General features: G+C 49.7%; 1 protein-coding gene across 1 annotated transcript in view; it reads right to left on the reverse strand.

Annotated features, from left to right (window-relative positions):
* LOC144598219 (uncharacterized) overlaps positions 1-19,697 on the reverse strand; it is a 53,730-nt gene extending 34,033 nt beyond the window's left edge. Inside the window, 3 exon segments of the mRNA XM_078408103.1 lie at positions 3,481-3,801; positions 14,494-14,772; positions 19,590-19,697. Of these exon segments, the coding sequence (XP_078264229.1) occupies positions 3,481-3,801; positions 14,494-14,772; positions 19,590-19,640 (651 nt within the window). The 5' untranslated portion in view covers positions 19,641-19,697.
* Positions 19,698-19,964: the final 267 nt, after the last annotated feature.

Genomic DNA, 19,964 nt, shown 5'->3' on the forward strand with positions numbered 1-19,964 from the left:
ACCCACCCACACCCTGCACCCACCCACAACCTGCACCCACCACACCCACCCACAACCTGCACCCCCCACACCCTGCACCCACCACACCCTGCACCCACCACACCCTGCACCCACCACACCCTGCACCCACCACAACCACACCCTGCACCCACCCACACCCTGCACCCACCACAACCACACCCTGCACCCACCCACACCCACCACCCACCACAACCTGCAGCTGAGGCATCGACCGCCCCAGTTGCCAATGACGTGGCAATGACAACAGGAAATGGGGCAAAGTGCAGAGCTGGACAAAGGCAGAGGTAGAAACAACACCTCAAACAGTGCGGAAACAGGCCATTCGGCCCACTGTGCCTGTGCTGACCAGTGGCAAGTTCATAGGTTTGGAGCAGCAGTGGAGCAGCTGCCTGTTGCACCAGAGACCCAGTTCCATCCTGACTATGGGTGCTGTCTGTGCGGAGTTTGTACGTTCTCCCTAGTGTGTACAGGATAATGATAATGTGCGGCGATTGCTGGTCAGCACGGATTCGATGGGCCGAAAGGTCGGTTTCCGCGCTGTATCTCTAAACAAATGATAGGAGCAGAATTAGGCCATTTGGCCCATCAAATCTACTCCACGATTCAATTATGATTGATCTATCTTTTCCTCTCAGCCCCATTCTCCAACCTTCTACCCTTAACTCCAAACATCCGTACTAATCAAGAATCTATCAATCTGTGCCTTAAAAATATCCACTGACTTGTGGCCTCCACAGCCGTCTGTGGCAATGACTTCCATCTTCCTGCAGCCTACAATGGCTGAGTGATTCAATAGCTGGTCTAGACAGATCTGAGAGCAGTCAGTGTCTCTGCTCCCACCTCTATCCCCAGCAGTGTGTTCCACGCACTCCCCACTGTCTGCCTGAAGAAGCTCCCCCTCAAATATCCTCTGATAATATAGATGCTGGTTTATACCAAAGATATTGCTCACTGAATGGCAATAATAGACAATAGACAATAGGTACAGGAGGAGACCATTTGGCCCTTCATGCCAGCACCGCCATTCACGGTGATCATGGCTGATCATCCCCTTATTCTTAATGTGTACTGACTACAGGGATGGGGATGGGGAGAGGGACATGAACCAAATGAGAGTGTAGTCATGCAGGCCCTTCAGCCCACTGCGTGCATGCTATCAGTTGCTATTTAGAATAGAATAGAATAGAATGTTTTTGGATGAAATTCCGTTACCCTCAGTCAACAATAAGAAACAATAAAAATAAAGCAATAAAACACACAATCACAAAACCAACATAAAACAAAAAACATCCATCACAGTGAGTCTCCTCCAGTCACCTCCTCACTGTGATGGAAGGCCAGAATGTCTTCTCTCTTCCCCGCGGTCAGGCTGTTGAAGTTGCCACGTCAGGGCGGTCGTGGCTCCCGACATTGAAGCCCCCGCCGGGCGGTGGAAAATCCCGCGGCCTGTTACAGGCCGTGCCGAACGGTGAAAGGTCCGCAGCGGGCTGACCCAAGCCCCGCGATCCGGGGCGGGCGAAGACGCTGCCGCTGCCGCTGCCGGAGCTCCCGATGTCGGCCCCCACCCAGGGACCTGCGAGCTCCCGATGTCGGCCCCCACCCAGGGACCTGCGAGCTCCCCCCACCCAGGGACCTGCGAGCTCCCGATGTCGGCCCCCACCCAGGGACCTGCGAGCTCCCGATGTCGGCCCCCACCCAGGGACCTGCGAGCTCCCGATATCCACGCAGCCCGCAGCCGAAGGCGAGTCGCAGCCGCTCTCGCAGCGCCACCACAGCCTCCGAAGGCAGCCGGCTCCACAGATGGTAAGTACAGTCCGCAGGCTCTGCAAACCAGAGCCCAGGTGGTCCCAGCTGGAGGCCGCCAACTCCAGGTGTTAGGCCGATGGTAGGCCGCAGCGGGAACGGAGACACCACCCAGAAAACAAAGGGCACATCTCCGTTCGGAAGAGACTCCGTACAGAATTTTTAATCGTTCCCACCCATCCCCCCCACTCCCACCCCCACCCCAACCCCACTCACCCCCACCCCCACTCCCACTCACCCCCACCCCCACTCCCACTCACCACATAGCACACAACCACAAAAAACACGACATCACATCCACACACTGCAATTAAGACAAAAACAAAAAATAAACCACAAAAGACAGACTGACTGCAGGTGAGCCACAGCTGCTGCGCAGTGCCGACACTTGCTGCTTTATTTATCCTAATTATTTATCCTATTCCCACTTTTATGTTTCCATACATTCCCATCAACCTTCACGATTCTATTGCTCAGCCACACACACGGGGGCAATTTACAGCGGCCAGTTAATGTCGGCGCAGCGGGTAGAGCTGCTGCCTCACAGCGCCAAAGACCAGGGTTCCATCCTGACTACGGGTGCTGTCTGTACGGAGTTTGTACGCTCCCCCCGTGACCTGCGTGGGTTTTCTCCGAGATCTTTGGTTTCCTCACACACTCCAAAGACGTGCAGGTTTGTAGGTTAATTGGCTTGGTGTAAATGTAAATTGGCCCTAGTGTGTGCAGGGTAGTGTTGATGTGCGGGGATCGCTGGGCGGCGCGGGCTCGGTGGGATGAAGGGCCTGTTTCCGCGCTGCATCTCTAAACTAAACTAAACCCACAAATCCCGCACATGTTTGGGATGTGGAAGGAAACCGGAGCAGCAAGCAGAAACCCACGGGGTCAGAGACACTGCCCAAGGTTAGGATTGAACCCATGTCTCTCTCTATCTGCTGTTGTGAGGCAGCAGGTCAACTGTACCATCCTACCTCCGCAACATATGCATCAAAAGATGTGACAACAGGTGAGGCTGAAAATGGGAAAAGAAATGAAGAGCCACTATTGGAGTCAGAAAAAGAATAAAAATGTTACAACTGGTCATAATCTTTCTTTATGGAACTATCGTAGTAAGAAGTGTAGGAAAAGGGTCTCGACCCGAAACGTCACCCATTCCTTCTCTCCTGAAATGCTGCCTGACCCGCTGAGTTACTCCAGCATTTTGTGTCTACCTATTGTAGTAAGATAGGTATCATCTCCATCCTAAAGGAACGTCCTTTAATTCTGAGGCTGTGCCCTTTGGTCCTAGACTCTCCCACGAGTGGAAACATCCTCTCCACATCCACTCTATCCAAGCCTTTCACGATTCAGGTGGTTGAAGGTCGGCATGGACTGGATGGGCCAAAGGGCCTGTTCCTGTGCTGAATCAGTCTGTGATCCACCTCAGACCGCGACTGCACACCATGCACCTTCAACAGACGGCCTGCCATCATCCTTCGACAGCCTGCGAGTGAATAATTACAGCACACAGCTTCCAGCTTCCAGCTGCACCCTAACCCTCCCCTTCAGTCCTGACACATTCTCTGCATATTCCTCCCTGTTTATTTTGTCTGCTTCTGTCACTTTCCAATTATTTCTGTTTAATTATTCCTTCCCCTCAACACCAGTCACGGCACTGACCTGGGAAGATGCAGGGAAGTGCAGAAAGTACTGCGGACTTAGAGCCTTGAACTTGTCATTCCTCGGCCAGTCCTCCGCGAGTTCCTCGTCGGCAATGACAAAGTTGTCCAGTGCTTTCAGGCTCCAGATGCTGTTGACAACAAGGTGGCGATACGTTGGCAACACGCTGATGGGGCTGTCGAACAGGGTCAGCACGGAGAGCTGAGGGCAGCCGCTCAGCGCCTCCACGCTACACATCTCACCAATGATGTTGTCGTGGAGATACAGCACCTCCAGACACTTCATGTCCCTCCAGAAGAACAGGTCTGGGAGCTCGGTAATCTGAGAGCGGGGGTGCAGAAACAGAGACAGGCCGTTAGTGAGGCAAAGTCATTCCGTCAAGAGTCAAGAGTGTTTAATTGTCACACGTACTGGCAACGACACCTTGAAATCTCAGTTGCTGCAGCTTCACAGGCCCATTAATGCCATTAAACATTCATCTCACAATTAGGCCATTCAGCCCATCAAGTAAAGAGCCTTTTATTGTCACATGTCCCAGATAGAACAATGACATTCTTACTTGCAGCAGCACAACTGAAACAATATAATAAACGAGAAAAATATGTATATACACACATCTATACACTAAAATGCTCGTTCGTTTGTTTGTTTGTTTGTTTGTTCCTGAACTACAGCCAAAACGGTACACGATAGCGTGACAACTTTAGGCCCACCTTACTCACCGTCATCCCTTTGGTGCTAATGGAAGAAGTTTCATTGAAATCGGTGTTATATTTTTTAAGTTATTCACATTTTAAAGTTTAAATCTATCTCCTAGGGAGGGAGGGGGGGAGGGAGGATAAGGGGGGTTGAGGGGAGTGGAGGGGAGGGGAAGGGGGGAGGAGGGAGAGGGTGGGGGAGGGGGGTAGGGGGGAAAGGAGAGGTTTGGGCCCAACGGGTCCACTTGGTCTAGTATATCCATATATCTACACACACGCAATATATACACACACACACATATATATCTACACACACACATTTCTTAGGTCCCCTCAGTCATGGCTGACCATGGGGGATGCATCCTAGTTGGCTGCTTGCTCCACACCTCAGCTAGAGCAGCGTCACTTGTGGCTGAAGAGACCAATGTGGGAGTGACAGTCTCTGTCGCAAAGGTCACATTTGCGTGTAGTGTCTAACACACACCACACACACCACATACACCACACACACCACACACACACACACACAAAATATATACACACATATAAACATAGCACAAAAAGTAAGGAAATTTGTGTTTGGTAGATTATTTCTTTGTTGTAACAATGCTTCTTGGCAATAAATCTTATACCGTTGGAAAGCCTGTTTATTTCCCTTTTAAATGGTGCCACATTTGTAAGGAACATGCATTTGTGGGATGAGCAGCAGAGCTGAGTATATGGGTAGCGCCCATGAAAAATTTGCCAAATCTTCTCTGCCAATGCCAAACAGCTTATTCTGCCATTGACTCATGTTCGGTGTTGTTTGGTGGATTGGATGAATGGTCTGAAGAAACAAGACATATTGGCAATTTAACAATTTATTCATTTAATGAACAGGAGCCACAGTAGCGTGTGGAAGAACCATACACAGCCATAACAGCCTGGCACCTCCTCCTCATGCTGGTCACCAGCCTGGTCACACACTGTTGTGGGATGGCATCCCATTCTTGTCAGCACCTGGGGGTACCAGAAGCTCAAAACAAGAGTCAATAGCAACAGCAGAATAAGCTGTTTGGCATTGGCAGAGAAGATTTGGCAAATTTTTCATGGGCGCTACCCATATACTCAGCTCTGCTGCTCATCCCACAAATGCATGTTCCTTACAAATGTGGCACCATTTAAAAGGGAAATAAACAGGCTTTCCAACGGTATAAGATTTATTGCCAAGAAGCATTGTTACAACAAAGAAATAATCTACCAAACACAAATTTCCTTACTTTTTGTGCTATGTTTATATACACACACACATATATATATATACACACTATATATACATATATATATATTCACACACATATACCTACACATATACATATATACACACACACAATAAATACACACATATATACACACACACATATACACATGTACGCACGGTAGCGCAGCGGTAGAGTTGCTGCTTTACAGCGAATGCAACGCCGGAGACTCAGGTTCGATCCTGACTACGGGTGCTGCACTGTAAGGAGTTTGTACGTTCTCCCCGTGACCTGCGTGGGTTTTCTCCGAGATCTTCGGTTTCCTCCCACACTCCAAAGACGTACAGGTATGTAGGTTAATTGGCTGGGTAAATGTAAAAAAAAAATTGTCCCTAGTGGGTGTAGGATAGTGTTAATCTACGGGGATCACTGGGCGGCACGGACTTGGTGGGCCGAAAAGGCCTGTTTCCGGCTGTATATATATGATATATGATATACACACACAATATATATACACACAATATGTACACATATACCCACACTATACATACACATATATACACACATATATATCTACACACATATACATATAGACACACACATATATGTACACACATATATGTACACACACAATATATACACACGCATACAAAAATACACACACACAATATATACACACAATATATACACATGCATTATATACACACACATACACACAATATACACACACACAATATACACACACACATATATAGTGTGTGTGTATATTGTCTGAAGAAGGGCCTCAACCTGAAAATTCACCCATTCCTATAGTATAAGAAAATAACTGCAGATGCTGGTACAAATCGATTTATTCACAAAATGCTGGAGTAACTCAGCAGGTCAGGCAGCATCTCGGGAGAGAAGGAATGGGTGACGTTTCGGGTCAAGACCCTTCTTCAGACTGATAAGTCGGCAGTGCAACCACGGGCACAGTCCGTAGAAGATCACAGTTGCTGAGGTCAGTGTTGTGCGGTGTTCAACAGCCTGATGGTTGCTGGGAAGAAGCTGTTCTTGAACCTGGAGGTCACGGTTTTCAGGCTCCTGTACCATCCTCCCGATGGTAGCAGCGAGATGAGAGTGTGGCCAGGGTGTTGTGGGTCAGTGAGAGTGTGGCCAGGGTGGTGTGGGTCAGTGAGAGTGTGGCCAGGGTGGTGTGGGTCAGTGAGAGTGTGGCCAGGGTGGTGTGGGTCAGTGAGAGTGTGGCCAGGGTGGTGTGGGTCAGTGAGAGTGTGGCCAGGGTGGTGTGAGTCAGTGAGTGTGGCCAGGGTGGTGTGGGTCAGTGAGAGTGTGGCCAGGGTGGTGTGGGTCAGTGAGAGTGTGGCCAGGGTGGTGTGGGTCTCTGATGATATGAGCTGGCTTGGTTCAGTTTAGTTTAGTTTAGCTTAGAGATACAGCATGGAAACGTGGCCTTCGGCCCACCAGGTCCGCGCCGACCAGCGATCCCCGCACACTAACACTGTCCTACACACACTAGGGACAATTTTTACATTTACCAAGCCAATTAACCTACAAACCTGCACGTCGTTGGAGTGTGGGAGGAAACCGAAGATCCCGGAGCAAACCCACGCAGGTCACGGGGAGAACGTACAAACTCAGTACAGATAGCGCCCGTAGTCGGGATGGAACCCAGGTCTTCGGCGCTGTGTACGCTATAAGGCAGCAACTCTACCGCTGCGCCACCGTGCCTTCGATGGTGGGGAGGTCAGTACCCGTGATGGTTTGAAGGGAAGGTGGGGAGGGACAGATTGAAGAGACTCTTCAAAGGGCTGAGCAGGCATTAACTGCGACGTGATGCAAGGTTGAAATATTGCTGCAGATGTACTCCACTGAAGGCAATTGCTGCCTAATACAATCATCGGGATAGGCAGCCCAGAAACAGGCCCTTCGGCCCACTGTGTCTGGGCCAGCCATCAAGCACATTTCTATGCTAACCCCATCCCCACCACATGGGCAGTAACTTGTGCTGTCTCGGTGATTCAAGTTCTTGACCAGATACTTCTCAGATGTGGCAAGAGTCCTTGCCTCCACCACCGTGAAGCCATGACTTACTTTAACTACCCAGTTTCATGGGGGCTTGGACAGATAGAATGACCATTCGGCCCATTCTGCCGCTGCTAGCGTTGACAGGCAACACTATACCACACAGTCAATGGTTCAGAGGTTGCTGTGCTGCGGACAAGCTGACTGGATGTTACGTTGAGCACCAATTGCAAGTTCGAGCATTTAAAGACCCTCTTGGCCGAACTAATGCCAGTGGTTCCCATGTCCTGGCCAAGGTCCTCTACATAAAAAATGGGCGCAGGAGCAGGCCATTCGGCCCTTCAAGCCAGCACCACCATTCAATATAATCATGGTTGATCATCCAAAATCAGTACCCCGTTCCTGCTTTGTCCCCATATCCCTTGATTCCATTAGCCCGAGAGCTAAGTATAACTCTCTCTTGAAAACATCCAGTAATTGGCCTCCACTGCCCTACAAAGTTTTCGACAGATGCACCATAGAAAGCATTTTATCGGGAGCTTGGTTTGGGAACAGCTCCATCCAAGACTGTGAGGAATTGCAGAGAATTGTGGACGCACTGAGACCATCACACAAACCAACCTCCCTTCCATCGACTCCATCTACACCTCACGCTGCCGCGGCAAGGCCAGCAGCCCAGACCATCACACAAACCAACCTCCCTTCCATCGACCATCTACATCTCACGCTGCCTCGGCAAGGCCAACAGCATAATCAAGCACCAGTCTCACCCCGGTCACTCCCTCTTCTCCCCTCTCCCATCAGGCAAGAGGTACAGAAGTGTGAAAACGCACACCTCCAGATTCAGGGGCAGTTTCTTCCCAGCTGTTATCAGGCAACTGAATCATCCTGCCACAACCAGAGAGCAGTGCTGAACTACTATCTACCTCATTGGAGACCCTCGGACTATCCTTGATCAGACTTTACTGGCTTCACCTTGCACTAAACGTTATTCCCTTATCCTGAACCTGTACACTGTGGACAGTTCGATTGTAATCATGTATCGTCTTTCTGCTGACTGGATAGAAACATAGAAACATAGAAAATAGGTGCAGAAGTAGGCCATTCGGCCCTTCGAGCCTGTACCGCCATTCAATATGATCATGGCTGATCATCCAGCTCAGTAACTTGTACCTGCCTTCTCTCCATACCCCCTGATCCCTTTAGCAAAAAGGGCCACATCTAACTCCCTCTTAAATATAGCCAATGAACTGGCCTCAACTACCTTCTGTGGCAGAGACTTCCACCGACTCACCACTCTCTGTGTGAAGAAATGTTTTCTCATCTCGGTCCTAAAAGACTTCCCCCTTATCCTTAAGCTGTGACCCCTGGTTCTGGACTCCCCCAACATCGGGAACAATCTTCCCGCATCTAGCCTCTCCAACCCCTTAAGAATTTTATATGTTTCTATAAGATCCCCCCTTAGTCTTCTAAATTCCAGCGAGTACAAGCCTAGTCTATCCAGTCTTTCTTCATATGAAAGTCCCGCCATCCCAGGGATCAATCTAGTGAACCTTCTCTGTACTCCCTCTAAGGCAAGAACGTCTTTCCTCAGATTAGGAGACCAAAACTGCACACAATACTCCAGGTGCGGTCTCACCAAGGCCCTGTACAACTGCAGTAGAACCTCCCTGCTCCTAAACTCAAATCCTCTTGCTTTGAATGCCAACATACCATTCGCTTTCTTCACTGCCTGCTGCACCTGCACGCTTGCTTTCAATGAATGGTGCACCATGACACCCAGGTCACGTTGCATCTCCCCTTCTCCTAATCGTTCACCATTCAGGTAATACTCTGCTTTCCTGTTCTTGCCGCCAAAGTGGATAACCTCACATTTATCCACATTATATTGCATCTGCCATGTATTTGCCCACTCGCCTAATCTATCCAAGTCACTCTGCAGCCTCCTAGCATCCTCCTCGCAGCTAACACTGCCACCCAGCTTCGTGTCATCCGCAAACTTGCATTCAATTCCTTCGTCCAAATCATTAATATACACTGTAAATAACTGGAGTCCCAGCACTGAGCCTTGCGGTACCCCATTAGTCACTGCCTGCCATTCCGAAAAAGACCCGTTTATTCCTACTCTTTGCTTCCTGTCCGCCAACCAATTTTCTATCCACCTTAACACTGAACCCTCAATACCGTGTGCTTTAAGTTTGTACACCAATCTCCTATGTGGGACCTTGGCGAAGGCCTTCTGAAAGTCCAGATATAACACATTGACTGGTTCTCCCTTATCCACTCTACTAGTTACATCCTCGAAAAATTCTATAAGATTCGTCAGACATGATTTGCCTTTTGTAAATCCATGCTGACTTTGTCCGATGATTTCACCACTTTCCAAACGTGATGCTATCACATCTTTAATAACTGACTCTAGCATTTTCCCCACTACCGATGTTAGGCTAACTGGTCTATAATTCCCCGTTTTCTCTCTCCCTCCCTTTTTAAAAAGTGGGGTTACATTAGCTACCCTCCAGTCCTCAGGAACTACTCCAGAATCTAAGGAGTTTTGAAAAATGATCACTAATGCATCCACTATTTCTGAGGCTACTTCCTTAAGCACTCTGGGATAGCACGCAACAAACGCTTTTCACTGTACCTCGGTACACCTGACCATACACTGAACTGAACTGTCCCCCTCGTTCACTGGTCTGGATCATCGTTTGCTTGATTGCCCTTTATGGGGCCACGCCCTTTACAAACCGGCTTGCTCAGACTATCCGAGAAACAACATTACGTGGCAAAACCTCTCGGTGGATTATCACCTTGTGGTGGTGGAGAGGCTGGTGTGGTCCTGAGATCCTGAGAGCGATGCCGTCTGGAGCTACGCTCCTGGTAGGGTCACCCATGGCGGTAAGGTGGAGGGGGAGGCAGGTCCCTGACAAACAGCAATCCAAGCAAGACCCCAACGGTGGAACAGGCGGAGGGAGGGTGATGGCTGACTTTAGTGGAGCGTCACAGCGGCTGGGAAGGCGGATGAAGGCTGCAGCAGAAAAGGGTCCCCGGTTGTCTTGGACTCCATGCCACTGGATCCTGACCCAGACCTGTCAAGGACCATGTGGTGGCTGTCTGTGCACCAGTCTCCCCACGTTAAACAAAGTCACGCACAGGCGTCCTCCATAAGAAGACAGTCATACTCACTTCCAGTGAACGCCGATGATGACGTGGCAAAATCACCTCACTGACTGCAAGCACTTTAGTTTAGTTTATCGTCTCCTTTAGTTTATTTTAACCTAGTTAACCTATGATGAGCGTTTGTCCGCACTAGGCCAGTACTCGCGGGAGTTTAGAAGAATGAGGGGGGACCTCATTGAAACATACAGCATAGTGAGCGGCCTGGATAGAGTGGATGTGGAGAGGATGTTTCCACTAGTGGGAAAGTCATAGCCTCAGAATTAAAGGACGTTCTTTTAGGAAGGAGATGAGCAGAAATTTCTTTAGTCAGAGGGTGGTGAATCTGTGGGATTCTTTGCCACAGACGGCTGTGGAGGCCACAAGTCAGTGGATATTTTTGTGGCAGAGATAGATAGATTCTTGATTAGTGCGGGTGTCAGGGGTTCTTGGGAGAAGCCAGGAGAGTGGTGTTAGGAGGAAGAGATGGATCAGCCATGATTGAATGGCGAAGTAGACTTGATAATAGACAATAGACAATAGGTGCAGGAGGAGGCCATTCGGCCCTTCGAGCCAGCACCGCTATTCAATGTGATCATGGCTGATCATTCTCAATCAGTACCCCCTTCCTGCCTTCTCCCCATACCCCCTGACTCTGCTATCCTTAAGAGCTCTATCTAGCTCTCTCTTGAATGCATTCATAGAATTGGCCTCCACTGCCTTCTGAGGCAGAGAATTCCACAGATTCACAACTCTCTGACTGAAAAAGTTTTTCCTCATCTTCGTTCTAAATGGCCTACCCCTTATTCTTAAACTATGGCCCCTTGTTCTGGACTCCCCCAACATTGGGAACGTTTCCTGTCTCTAATGTGTCCAACCGCTTAATAATCTTATACGTTTCGATAAGATCTCCTCTCATCCTTCTAAATTCCAGTGTATACAAGCCTAATGGGCCGAATGGCCTAATTCTACTCCTATCCCTCATGACCTAGTTTAAAGATACAGTGCAGAAGCAGGCCTTTCGGCCCACCAAGTCCGCGCCGACCAGCGATCCTCGCACACTAACACACTAGGGACTTATACCAAGCCAATTAACCTACAAAACTGTACATCCTTTGAGTGACAATATCAATAGTCAATAATCGTTTATTTGTCACATACACATAAATGTGTAGGGAAATGAAAAATTACCCGCAGTTCAACAATAAGACCAATAAGAATAATCAATAAAAATACAATAACACATACAATCATAAACTAACACCAAACAAAAGAAACATCCATCACAGTGAGTCTCCTCCAGTCACCTCCTCACTGTGATGTAAGGCCAGAATGTCTTTTCTCTTCCCTGCCATCTTCTCCCGCAATCAGTCTGTTGGAGTTGCCCCGTCGGGGCGGTCGGAGGAAACCGGAGAAAACCCACGCAGGTCACGGGGAGCACGTACAAACTCCGTACAGACAGCACCTGCAGTCAGGATAGAACCCGGGTCTCTGGCGTTGTGAGGCAGCAACTCTATCGCTGTGCCATTGACATACATGTGAGGTACAGTGAAAACCTATTTTGTTGCGTGCTATCCAGTCAGCAGAAAGACTATTTCTGATTACAATCGAGCCGTCCACAGTGTACAGATACAGGATAAAGGATATAGTGCAAGATAAAGTCCAGCAAAGTCCGATTAAAGATAGTCCGAGGGTTTAAAATGAGGAAGATGGGAGGCCAGAACCGCTCTGAGTTTCTTTTGAAGTAGTTTGAAGGACTGATGGCTATGAAAGGCACCGCATTATCTGAAGTTCCACTGTGCAGAGCAAGTAGTCAGCAGAAGACAAGAGAGAACTTTCCATTGCTACTGATGCAAGATTTATAGCATGTGTAACTGTGATAAATCTTTCACAACTGCAGGACTTCCCAAAGCACTTCACACACAGAAGTATTTTTTTCAGGTGCAGCCAGGATTACAATGTAGGAAACAGGGGAGCCAGGCGCAAGCAAACCACGAGCGATAGCAATTTACATTTCCTAGGAAGGAGGCCATTTCGTTCCATCAATTCTGTGCTAACTCACAGACCAAACTCATTCCCCACTAACCTACTCTCCCCACACTCCCATCAGCCACCCCCCCCTACATTCCAACACTCACCCACACACTGGGGGCAATTTACAGCGGCCCATTAACCCACTCACCCCGCACATTCATAAGTTCTAGGAGCAGAATGTGGCCATTCCACCCATCAAGTCTACTCCGCCTACTCCTGGCTGATCTATCTTTCCCTCTCCACCCCATTCTCCTGCCTTCTCCCCATAACCCCTGACACCCGCACTGATCACCCTCACTACCCTCACGTCTTTGGGATGTGGGAGTAAACTGGAGCACCCGGGAAAAACTCAGGGAGAACGTGCAAACACCACACAGACAGCACCAGAAGTCAGGATCGAACCCGGGTCTTTGAAATGGTGTAGCCCCAACCAACATTTGATGAGCATTTATCGGCACTGGGCCTGAAATTGCTGGAGTTCAGAAGAATGAAGAGGGATGTGATTGAAACTTACAGAATTGTGAAAGACCTGGATAGAGTGGATGTGGAGGATGTTTCCACTAGTGGGAGAGTCTAGGACTAGAGGTCACAGCCTCAGAATAAAAATACATTCTTTTAGGAAGGAGGCGAGGAGGAATGTCTTTAGTCAGAGGGTGGTGAATTTTGTGGAATTCTTTGCCACAGAAGTCAACGGAGGCCAAGTTAGTGGATATTTTAAAGGTAGAGATAGATAAATTCTTGATTAGTACGGGTGTCAGAGGTAATGGGGAGAAGGCAGGAGAATGGGGTTAGGCGAGAGAGATAGATCAGCCATGATTGGATGGTGGAGTAGACTTAATGGGCCGAATGGCCTAATTCTGTTCCTATCACTTAAGTAACATCAAGTGTTTTAGGGGTATTGGCAGCAGTCAGCTCTCTGGAACGACCTCATAATGTTATGATTGTAGCTTTACCATCCAGCTGTCAGTGGTCACCTTCCAGCTGCGTCAGTGGTCACCATCCCTGGTCACCATCCAGCTGTGTCAGCGGTCACCTTCCAGCTGTGTCAGCGGCCACCTACCAGCTGTGTCAGTGGCCACCTACCAGCTGTGTGCAGATTGGACCTCAGGTTAACATTGCATCAGAGGGGTGACACAACTAACAGTATGATCTGCCCTCAGTCTGCTTCTCAATCCAGGGTAGGAATCAGTGATGGAAACCTGGCACGTCACCAACAACTCTCACCAACTTCCACACATGCACCATGGAAACTATCCCATCGGCTTGCATCACCGCTTGGTAAATGAACAGCCCTGCCTATGGCCGCAAGAAATTGCAGAGAGTGCAAGGACATAGCCCAGTCCATCACACACCACACTCCCCACCATTGTAGATGTAGCCCAGTCCATCACACACACCACACTCCCCACCATTGACTCCATCTACACTTCACGCTGCCTCGGGAAAGGACCACTCACACCCCGGTCACTCCCTCTCCTCCCCTCTCCCATCAGGCAGAATGGTCTCCTAGTTTTATATAGATGCCCTGTTGAGAAACATTGTCTCCACTTAACACGCAGGTGGGTGGAAGGAGCCCAGGGTTTCAATCCCCGCGGTCCTGTGCCCTGCAGAGTCTGGGAGCAAGTCTCTCTCCTCTTCACACTGCAGTGACAGTCTGCTGATCAAGTGCTGTGGACTGTACCGGGACATAATGAGGCTGGACTGGCCAGGATCACAGGGAAAGCATGGAGACTCCCTCTCTCTGTAGATTGTTGGCAGCTGGATGGCTGCTGCAAACATCAAACATTCAGGACACTGATTGCCAGCCTGAGCTTTGTGACTGTAACACTCCATTATATAGAGCTCACCCATCCTGCCTCACTTACATGGTTGCTATGGAGATCCAGCTTGATTAAATTTGGACAGTTTGAGAGAGCGTCGATTTTGGAGATGTAATTCCTGGGCAGAATGCAGATGCGTAGAGCAGGGCAGTTGGTCAGGTAGCCCAGGTTGATCAGGTAACACGCCGACATGTTCACCACCACAATCTCCTTCAGTTTCTTCTCCTTACACATGTGGTCCATCTCCCCACACCTCAAGATCATCGAGATGGAAGGGGACACCAGATGTGTGTTGTCCACCAAACGCTTCAGCTCTGACGGCATCTGTGGAGACACAGCGCTCTTACAGGGAAGGCAAAAGACTTAGAGAAGCAAACAGATGGAATCAGAATCACACGGCACCGAAAGAGACCCTTCAGCCCGACTCAACCATGCCGACCAAGTTGCCTAACTGAACGAGCCCCACCTGTCCACATGTGGCCCATATTTCACCTTTCCTATCCACAGAACTGTCCAAAAGCCATAAGTGATAGTAGAATTAGGCCATTCTTCCCATCAAGTCTACTCCGCCATTCAATCACGGCTGATCTATCCCTCCCTCCTAACCCCATTCTCCTGCCTTCTCCCCATAGCCCCCGACACCCGTACTAATCAAGTCTTTCAAATGTTGTTATAGTACTTGCTTCAACTACCGCCTCTGGCAGCTGGCTGCATAGATGGAGCATCCTGGTCTGCATGGACACGTTGGGCTGAAGGGCCAGCTTCTGTGCCGTAGGACGATGTTATTATGACCCCATTGCCCTCAGTAAATTGCGCCTGTAATGTACTTTGCTTTGAATAGACTGACTGGGCCCGGTTGTTACAGTGATTAGCAAGGGTCTGAATGAAGAAATCGCTGTCCCACCCATGGTCCTGGGCTAAGCAGCCTGAGGAGACCATCTCTGCACATCTACCCTGTCTGTCTCTCCAAGGTCTCATACATTTCAATGAGATCAGCTTTCATTCCCCTGAAGAGTGTAAGCCCATTTCATTCAATCTTCATTGCACGACCTTCTGATCCCACAATGTAGCAAATCACTTTTTAATAGGTATTTTTAATCACTGCTCGTTTCTCCACTGCAGATCCTGGTGTGATGTGGGATGTGCTAGTCAGTGACTGCCACCTAGTGTACCTCTCCCCACTGCCTCAGCTTCAGCCACAACCCAGCGCAGCCATGCACAGCCCTCATGAAGCAAAACACTCCAAGCCACTTGAGAGCGATTATCCACAAGAAGAGAGACACACACTTGGTTGAAGAGTGAGGTTGAAAAGGAGCATCTCAACGGGAAAAGAAAATTTTGAATCTAAAAGCAGATTATTATCTCAATGGAGGACGCTTGCAGATCAACAAAAAGGATAAAGAGACTTACAAGCAACTGCAGATGCTGAAATCGTGAGCAAAACACAAAGTGCTGGAGGAACTCAGGCAGCATCTGTGGAGGGAATTGGCACACGATGCTTTGGGTCGTGACAAGAAGGTCCTGAATCAACCCGTCGCCTGTCCCTTGCCACCACAGATGCTACCTAACCCGCTAAGTTCCTCCAGCACTTGGTGTTTAGTCCAAAAGACAGAGGGATCTTGGTGTTCCTGTTCAAAGTCACAGAATGTTGGCAGGCAGATGCCACAGGTGGCTCAGAAAGCAAATAGCATTGACGTTTATTGAAGAAGGTTTGACTTTGGAAAGTTGTGTTAAAACGCCACAGCTTCCCAGCTATCCATATCTCTGAAGATCTGTACTGAGTTCATCAATGCCTCTACTTTCTCGGAAGATTGAGGAAGGCAGGAGGGCTGCGGTCTGTAAAGAGAGGCACTGAGACAGCCCCTGCTCATCCCCTGAGGATCGGAGAAACGGAGAGGAGGATGGAGGGAGCCTGCCACGGCAGACATGAGAGCAAAGGCCGGTAAGAGAGTGAACGGGGTCTCGCCTTCCGTGCCATCAAGGTCAGTTGCGAGAGGCACCCCCAGGGCACAAAGGCTGAAGGTGGTCCGGCAAGGAGAGGGACAACGGTTTGCTGGAGGCCTTGCAGGAGCCTGGGGCTCGCCTGGATCAGGCACCTCTCCAGGAGACCAAGCGCACGGACCAGACTTTCCAAATGGTGCCAAAGCCTGGCAACTATTTCTATGTTCTTTGTACTAATCTGGGATTGTGCTTAGGTATGGCAAAACTATATGTAATTATATGCAAAATAAGAATCTACAAGAGGTGCTGCCTCAAAAAGGCAGCCAGCATCATCACAGACCCACACCACCCTGGCCACACTCTCACTGACCCACACCACCCTGGCCACACTCTCACTGACCCACACCACCCTGGCCACACTCTCACTGACCCACACCACCCTGGCCACACTCTCACTGACCCACACCACCCTGGCCACACTCTCACTGACCCACACCACCCTGGCCACACTCTCACTGACCCACACCACCCTGGCCACACTCTCATCTCGCTGCTACCATCGGGAGGAAGGTACAGGAGCTTGAAAACCGTGACCTCCAGGTTCAAGAACAACTTCTTCCCAACAACCATCAGGCTGTTGAACACCGCACAACACTGTCCTCACCCCTACCTCAATATCTCAGACCCACTCTCGGCTTTGTTTTGGTTGCACTACGAACTTTGGTTTTGCAGTATTATGGTCTGGTAACCTTGTATTACTAATTATTAATTTATTGTATCATTGATTTTTGTATATTTATCCGTGTGTTCTTACGATAATGGTCCTGTAAAACTGCAGCATGGAAGAATTTCATTGTTCTGTTGCCAGTACATGGCTTTGACTAAGTGTGGGTGAGGTCACACTGAGAGTATTGTGCTGCATCTGGTCGCTTATTCAAGAAAGACTATACTGTCATTGGAGGCAGTCCAGAGGAAATAGACGAAGCCAATTCCCAAGATGAGAGGGTTATCCTACCTCAGGTAGCAAAAAATATATATCTATATTTTCTGGAGTTCAGAAGACTGAATGGTGCTCTTACTGAAAGAGTGTACAATATGCTTGTCTTCATCAGTCGGGGTCTTGAGTACTAACGTCATATTACAGCTGTATAAAAGTCTGGTTCAGCTATTGTGTGTAAGACTAGTCACCTCTTTACAGGAAGGATGTGGAGGCTTTGGAGAGGGTGCAGGAGATTCACCAGAATGTTGCCTGGAATAGAGGGTATTAGCTATGAGGAAAAATAGACACAGTGCTGGAGTTCCTCAGCAGGTCATGCAGCATCTCTGGAGAAGAAGGGTCGTGACCCGAAACATCACCCATCCTTTTTCTCCAGAGATGCTGCCTGACCTGCTGAGTTACTCCAGCACTTTGTTTCTATCTTTGGTATCAACCAGCATCTGCAGTTCTTTGTTTCTATGTTGGACAAACCTGGATTGTTTTCTCTGGACCCATTTGCCTGATGTGACACACATCTCCAGATTCAGGGACAGTTTCTTCCCAATGGTTATCAGGCAACTGAACCATCCTATTACCAACTAGAGAGGTACTGACCTCCCATTTATCACAATGGAGACCCGTAGTCTATCTTTATTCAGACTTTACTGGACTTTATATTGCACTAAACAATATTCCCTTAATCCTGGAAATGTATACTGTGGGCGGCTTGATTGTAATCAGGTATAGTCTTTCCGCTGACTGGATAGCACGCAGCAAAAAGGCTTTTCACTCTACTTCGGTACATGTGACAATAAACAAAACTAAATACCTTTAAATCTGCTCTCTCCATGTACCTGTCCAAATGTCTTTTAAATGCTGTTATTGTACTCAGTTGCAAGGAGAATGCTGAGTAGCAGGAACAATAAAAGGGAAGAACAGTGTCAAGGAAGAAGACAGGAGGAAATCAGCAACAAATGGGCTGATGCTCCAGGGAAAATGGTCTGGTTAGTGTTGCAGGGAAAGATTTGCCTCGACACAGGTTACAAATTAATTGTTGACTTCCATGGGCAACCTAGTTTCGAGGGCACTTGGAAATATGAGATTCTGTGTCAGAGAGAGTGCCTGCAAGTGGTGACAGTCCACCAAGCATATATTTATCATGATTAGTGGATTAGTAACTAAAGATCAGGGCTTCTGGATCAATGACAGAGATTGATGGTGAGCAGTTGTTAAACTCTGGTTCCAAATGGACTCGGGTGAAATCAAAAACAAGATTCAAAAACAAGAAGGCAAGGGTTTAAGATGAGAGGGAGAGATTTTAATGGGGGATGTTTGTCACACAAAGGATGGCTGATAACGAACGCACTGCCAGAGGAGGTGGTAGAATCAAATGCAGTCACTATTTTTAAGAGACATTTGATTAGACCATGTATAGGAAGATATGGGCCTTAATATGGGGAAGTGGGATTAGTGTAGATAGGCAAAGCTGTTGGCATGGACCTGGTGGGCTGAAGGGCCTGTTTCTGTACGACTCTATCATTGCACACATAAGGTCCACCTAACCTCATCCCACCACCCATCCCCCCCAGACTGACACCTCGTGATGAAGACCCTGTCAACTGCTACAGAGCACCCAACCTGACCACACCAATAATAGAGCACCACTCAATACAACCCCACCCTGCACGGTAGCACCCAACCTAACCACACCCTAGCAGGAGAGCACCCAACATGACCCCACCCCAGTAGGAGAGCACCCAAAATGACCACACCCCAGCAGGAGAGCACCCAACCTGATCACACCCCAGCAGGAGAGCACCCACCCTGACCACACCCTGCACGGGTAGCACCCAACCTGACCACACCCCAGCAGGAGAGCACCCAACATCACTGAACCCTGCACAGTAGCACCCAACCTGACTGCACCCATAACAGAGCACCACCCAATACAACCCCACCTTGCATAGAACACCCAACCTGAGCCCACCTAGCACGGGAGCACCCAACCTGAGCTCACCCTGCACGGGAGCACCCAACCTGAGCTCACCCTGCACAGTAGCACCCAACCTGGCCACACCCATAACATAGCAACACCCAACACAACCGCACCCACAAAGTGGCGACCCACAGTCAGAGGAAGGAGCCATTCATGGTGACCCCGCCATCTGACACCCGCGCGCAGGGCAGGGCTGGGCAGCCGCGGCCTCGGGCCCCGGAGACCTACCGGGCGGGCGGAGGCGGCGGCGGAGACCCGCAGGCTCTGGGCGCGTACCATGGCGCAGGCCGCGTTACCCGGGGCAACGACTCCGTCCCCGCCACCGCGCCTGCGCCGCCTGCACACCCCCCCTCTGGCCCAGGCCCCCGCCCCTTGGCCCAGGCCCCGCCCCCAGGCCCCGCCCCGGATCCTGGCACAGGCCTCGCCCCTGACCACGGCCCCGCCCCTGTGCACAGGCTCCGCCCCCTGGCCACGGCCCTGCCCCCGCCCCTGTGCACAGGCACCGCCCTCTGGCCACGGCCCCACCCCTGACCCTGGCCCCGCCACTGCGCACAGGCGCCGCCCTCTGGCCACGGCCCCGTCCCCGCCCATGACCTTGGCCCC

Source organism: Rhinoraja longicauda, chromosome 11 (genome assembly GCF_053455715.1).
Source record: "Rhinoraja longicauda isolate Sanriku21f chromosome 11, sRhiLon1.1, whole genome shotgun sequence".
NCBI lineage: Eukaryota > Metazoa > Chordata > Chondrichthyes > Rajiformes > Arhynchobatidae > Rhinoraja > Rhinoraja longicauda.